At 55.7% G+C, this 6,000-nt stretch overlaps 1 protein-coding gene across 1 annotated transcript in view; it reads left to right on the top strand.

Annotated features, from left to right (window-relative positions):
• The window catches only part of TNS1 (tensin 1), a 110,435-nt gene that overhangs the window by 15,036 nt on the left and 89,399 nt on the right, over window positions 1-6,000 (top strand). Inside the window, exons 7-10 of the mRNA XM_004701785.2 lie at window positions 3,037-3,149; window positions 3,609-3,669; window positions 3,865-3,940; window positions 4,551-4,680. Of these exons, the coding sequence (XP_004701842.2) occupies window positions 3,037-3,149; window positions 3,609-3,669; window positions 3,865-3,940; window positions 4,551-4,680 (380 nt within the window). The remainder of the gene's footprint in view (window positions 1-3,036; window positions 3,150-3,608; window positions 3,670-3,864; window positions 3,941-4,550; window positions 4,681-6,000) is intronic.

Here is a 6,000-nt window from a genome sequence, read left to right as displayed (position 1 = left end):
CACACACACACACACACACACACACACACACACACTCCTTCCTATCCTGTGTGACTGGCTAGAGGGCACTGGAATAGCTACCAGCTTTTGTCATTTTAGTGGGAAGCCCAAAAAGAAAAGGAAGTCCTCAGGCAACCCGCTATCTTACCACTGGTTCGAGACAGCTGGTAGCCAACCTGCGGGTCAGCATTCAGGACTGGGTGTCTGTCTGTGCAGAAAGTTCTGGGTAGGCCTGGATCCACAGCAGCTGGGACTCAGGGTGTTTTCCCTAGGAGTTCAGACCGATGCCTCACTGTCCCCGGGCCGACAGCGTGAAACTGGGGTGGAACCAAACTTGTCAAGTGATTATCAGTGTAATCACCAGAAGAGGGAGCAGAACAGGTCAAAGGCGGTGTGTCTGTTGCCTAGCAACCAAACCTCTTGAAGAACACACTAGGAAATAATGGTGTCCGGCTCATAGCTGGTGGCCTCAGGACTCCACTTTGAATGTGTGACACTTAACACTTGCTGCAGTGCTGGCGGGAGTAATGCAGTCTCCTGTATCAGGCTCTTGAGAGGGCTTACCTTTGCCTCATCCGATTGTTCTAACCCAGGACTTAGACCCTTAGTGGTGCTCACTGTGGTTAACCATTTCCGTATACCCATATTTTGCAAATTCAGATGTTCTGATTTAGCTGCATCGACTGTCACTGAACCAGTCCTCTGAAGCCCATTTTCCTGTGGCTGAAGTTTCAGAGAGGAAAGAACTATGGGCCCTGCACTGGCTCCCCGGGCCCTGGCTCATCACATAGCTGGTACTCCTAACTGGTAGTCTTGGGCATGGGTGTGGCCCCTGAACTTGAAGGATCGGGTATACAAATAGAGGAGCCTGCTGTTACCATGGCACAGTGTAGCGTGGAGAAACTGGGCAGAGCAGTCTGATCCTTGGAGCTGAGCAGTGAGGGACTGGAGACTGGGAGTCAGGGTTATCTCTGGGGAATAGTGTTACGCTGTGTGTGTGTGTGTGTGTGTACACACTCTGTGTGTTGGCCTGGTAGCTTATATCTGCATCTGCTTTGAGTGCCCACGTGTGAAACTGCACCTCGAGGGCTTGTTCTGCATTTGCTGCACTTCCCCGCCCTCTTGTTCACCTTGCCTGCAAGGGATGTAGCAGCTGGAGGAGAGGAGGGAAGGAGGGAGGGGATTTGCCTGAAGGCTCGCCTCCCCCATCCATTGTCACCCCACCCCTGGACTCATTGTCCCCAGCACACAGACGCATCCTGTTGGCACGATCTGGGAGCCGATAGGCATTCCGCCATTCCAGCTTTCCGCTTTGAGAAACGGGGTCGGCGCTGGACAAGGGCCTGAATAGGGGCTGCAGTTGCCCATCAGATTATCTCACTTGAGTGGTTCGAGGGGGCCCCACCCAGGCCCAGAGACAGAGGAATACAGGCCTGGAGGCGGGCCAAGGAGCCAATAGACAGGAAGGGAGCATTGTCATGGTCATGTGGGTTCCGTTCCCACCGCCCCCAAACAGTTCCTGTTGACCCCTGCAGAGTCTTGAAATTGGCATCAGTGGCCAGTCAGAAAAGGAGGACGTACGGCCCGTCGACCAGTAGCACAGGACTGACACCTATTCCGGGCAGATGCCTTGAGTTCCAGCCTCACTTCCTCCCTCCCCACCCTCTCCAAGCTCTGCTGTCTTTGGGGACCAACGCCCTTTAAACATTCTCTCTATCAGGAGGACGATGAGGCTTTCTGCTCCTGTAAAGAGTGACGGTCTCAGAATCCCACAGGGGCAGTTCTGCCTGGTCCCACAGGGTTGCTGAGTCAGCGTCAGCTCCTTGGCAGTGAGCTTGGTTTTGGGTTATTTAGGAAAAACTCGCTGTTCTCAAGCCAGTGCCCACTCAGAGCTACCCCCTAAGACACAGTGAACGGCCCCTGTGGGGATTCCGTGGTTGTGAAGCTAGGGGAGCAGAAAGCCTCATCTTTCTCCCTTAGAGCAGCTAGTGGGTTAGAACTGCTGACCTGGTGTTAGCAGCTGAATGCGTCCTCCCCCACCTCCGGACTGTTTGTCTAGGAGTGGAAGTGGGCTCATCCTCAAAACAGGATCTTTGTGAAAAAGAACGGGGGGAATGCTGGTCCTAGAGGGGGAAAGACTTATTGGCAGTTTAGTTATCTTCAAATAGCCAATGAAATCCTCTATGCCAAGAGATGTCATGTGCTTTAGAATGCCGCACACTCGTTTTTTTAAGGTCTGTGATGATTGAGCTGTCATTGCTATTCTGGGATTTTCATGTGGTTGGGGGACCTTAGGAGACCAGACCAGGGTAAGTGTAAGCTCTGGTTGGACTTGGCCTTGGCATAGGGGCATCAGAGCTCTTTGAGGGCTGGTTGGTTTGCCTTGCGTAGCATTAAGCGGCTAGAGGATGCTTCTCAGGCACGTGTGGGAGGGACTTCGGTCCAAAGTGAGTGAGGCTCGGCGGATTGACCACCAGGGGGCACTGGAGAACGCCAAGTGGGATGTTTGGCTTGACCTGATTCCAGGTCTAGAAGGACTCACTAGCACTCTCTACCGGGGGCTGCAAGTGGCCCCAGTAGACAGGGTCTCTCAGGTGAAGTCCTCCCAGAGATGGGATCATAGCATCTTGAATCTGATGGAGATGTCTTATGCCAACCTGGTTCTCCAGTCCCGCCTGGCGTTCTTTTCTTTAGACAGGATTTAACCTCCTCTGGGAGGTCCCTCCTGATGTTCCACCTAGCCCTTGTCCAGACAGTTCTGGCCTGTTGGCTCAAACCCTCACATGGAAGGTGAGAAAAGATGGGCACCCGTTGTCCTGGCGGCCACTCTCACCCACGGGGACCCCCATGAGGGTCCGAGTGGAAGGATGCTCCACAGGCCTTCCAGGAGACCCGGCCCTGGGCGCTTTTCCAGAAGCAGTGCTGTCCTTACCCTCTTTGTTCTCAGAGCGTTGCCCTGGGTCACCTGCCTGTCCCTGAGTCTCATGGGCCCCCAGCCCGGCCTCCCCCACTGAGGCAGCCCCCTCCCTGCTGCAGGTATGTGCATTACTTCAGCGGCCTCCTCTCCGGCGCCATCAAAATGAACAACAAGCCCTTGTTCCTGCACCACGTGATCATGCATGGCATCCCCAACTTTGAATCCAAAGGAGGTACCTGGCCCAGCCGTGCCCCTCCCCCCCATGTTCCCTCCCTTCTGCCTTTTCCTGCTCCTTCTCTTCAAAGGCAGCCTTGACTGGTAAAAAGCCTCCGAGCCACCAGTCCTAAGCTTGGATTGGTGTCTCAGCGACTCCCAAGACTTCTTTGAGTCCCAGTCTATTCGGCTGCAAAGTGGGTGTGATACTTGCTACTGGCTGACCCTCTTGGGAGGTGGCAGTGTTCTCTAACCTTGAACTGGGAGAGGAGCCCAGCTATGGGGATAAGCTGGACACCAGGGCCATCTGTCACGAGCCACACGTCGGAGGTTGGCATCGATCCCCCTTTCTCTCCTCTTTGTCTCCTTCCTGCTGCCCTTCGTCCTCTTCCTGCCTCGCCTTTCCCTGTTCTTTGCTTCCCATCCTCTTCCCACCTGCTGTTTCCCCTTCTCAGTTAACACCCGCCCTCCCTTGCAGGATGCCGGCCCTTTCTCCGGATCTACCAAGCCATGCAACCTGTTTACACGTCGGGCATCTAGTAGGTATTCCGAGGGAATGAGGCCAAGGGTGCACACAGCCGCAGGCTGACTGATGGCCCGTGGGGATGGTTGAACCTAGGAGTCGGCACCAGCTGAACTCTTCTTCTAGACAGAGTTTGAAGGGATGAAGTCAGCAAGGATTCTCGGGGGAGAACTGTGCCCCCACCTACCCAGTGACCTCTCTCCCTCCCCAGCAATGTCCAAGGAGACGGCCAGACCAGCATCTGCATCACCATCGAGCCCGGGCTGCTCTTGAAAGGAGACATCCTGGTGAGTGTGCCCTCTGTGTCCGACCCTGCTCGCATGTCTTTATTGTCTCCTGGCCTTTTCCTCTTTTGCCCCATCGGCCTCCGTTTCCCTTTCCAGACAGCTTGCTGGGGTCCCAGCCCTGGAAGTTGTAGGCTCTCAGGGCTCCCTCCAGGCCTTCTAGCCTCGAATGCCCCCCTCCCCGACTGCCCCTGTCCATCCCTGCCCCTGAGTTGGACACCCCTTCTTCTGGGTTTCTCTCTTGTTTTGGAGCATCTCCAAGGATGACCTTTCGGGGTGAGCTGGTTACCCCCTGACAAGGACTGCTCATTTCCATGTCGGGCCTTTTGGATGCAGTTAAAATCCATCCGTCCTCTCATCCTGGAGAAGCCTGTGTGCAGCAGCTTCTCGGGAGGGCAGGCCAAGACTGACCTACAGCTCTCTGCTGTTCTAGACATTTGCCCAGAGAGCTTTGGGGTCCTGTTTGGTGTTGGTGACCTGCTCTTCACTGGGCTGGGGGTGAGCATGGGGGTGGGGGTGGGGGTGCCCAATCAGGAGATTTGAAAAAGGTAACCCTCAGATCTGACTTCCTGCTGCCAGCCCCCTGATGCCCTCTCCCCCTCTCCCCACCCAGCTGAAGTGCTACCACAAGAAGTTCCGGAGCCCGGCCCGGGATGTCATCTTCCGAGTACAGTTTCACACCTGCGCCATCCACGACCTGGGCATTGTCTTCGGGAAGGAGGACCTTGACGACGCCTTCAAAGGTGGGCCCTGTGGGCGGGGCCAGTGGCGGGGAAGACGAGCCCAGCGGGAGGGCATGTGCTGGATGCAGGCATGGTCTTTAGGGAGACACCTGGCCTGCTAACCCCAGGGTGTTCTTGGTGATGACGGGAGGGCGTGTTGGACACGGGGAATGGGCTGGGCTGTGAGCTGTCAGCAGGAGTGGAGGGAATGCGGGACGGTGCTCTCAGTCTTGCTTCCAATCCTGAAACTCCCTGCTTGCTAGTGGGTTCGTACTCCTGTGACCCTTGAGGAGGGAGTAGACCTGCCCCAGACTGTAGATCTGTGCAGGAGGAGGCCGCCTCCTCTTTCTCCTGCAGAGTGGCTAGTGGCTTCAAACTGCCCACCTTGTGGTAGCAGCCCAGGGTAGCCCATGGCCCCCTGAGCTCCGCTCCAGTCCCTAGGCCCTTGATGCCTCACATCCTTAAGTCCTACGTCCCCGTGTGCCCTTCATCTCGGCAGTCTGCTTCTCAAAGGTCGTAGGCATCTAAAACCTCATGGCACAGCACTGCTCCGACACACGTGGTCACCCTGAGGTGGGAATTGACTTGACCACCCAGTGGATTGCTGGTGGCAGTGAGGGGAGAATCATGTTCCAAGGGGGGACACGGTGTGTTTTTGCTTCTTTCCTCCACTTGAAGTTTTAGCTGTATCACATCCAGGCCCAGGTGTATTTCCATCCATCCTTCCTTCCTTCTGTCCACCCATCCAACTGCCTACGCACCCATCCGTTCTCCAGCCAGCCACCCAGCCATTCATCTAACAATGCCTGTGTGTGTCTGGTGTGTGCCTGGCCCTGGACATAGCGAGACATGATGTTAGGCCCTGCCTTCTGGGAACTCACAATCTCATGGGAGGGAGTGACACACTGTTCTGATTCTACGAAGTGGTGATTGTGTGAATGGGACCTGTAGGGATCACAAGGGGCTCCAAGAAGGGCCAATGTTCATCCTTGGCTAAATCCTCTTCCCCGTAGAGTGGACGGTGCCCCCTGGGCAGAGAGGGCTCAGATGGAGAGCAGAGAACAGAGCTGGGGGCTTGGAGGAGGCGCTGGATCTGCCCAGGGTCTGACTCACGCACAAGGTGCCAGCCTCTGGAGATAGGAGAGGAACCCCAGGAATGCTGTGATCATTACAGAGCCAAAGGTCAATGCGAAGCATCTTAGCAAGGACAAATGAAGGTAGAGCTCACTGCCATCAAGTCTGTTTTGACGCATGGCGACCCTCTAGGACAGGCCAGAACTGCTCCTATGGATTTCCGAGCCTGTCACTCTTTACAGGAGTAGAAAGCCTCCTCTTTCTCCC

The sequence above is a fragment of the Echinops telfairi genome, unplaced genomic scaffold, assembly GCF_000313985.2.
Source record: "Echinops telfairi isolate 266 unplaced genomic scaffold, ASM31398v2 ScPeMD7_3;HRSCAF=10, whole genome shotgun sequence".
Taxonomy (NCBI): domain Eukaryota; kingdom Metazoa; phylum Chordata; class Mammalia; order Afrosoricida; family Tenrecidae; genus Echinops; species Echinops telfairi.
This window is presented reverse-complemented; position numbering and strand designations above follow the sequence as displayed.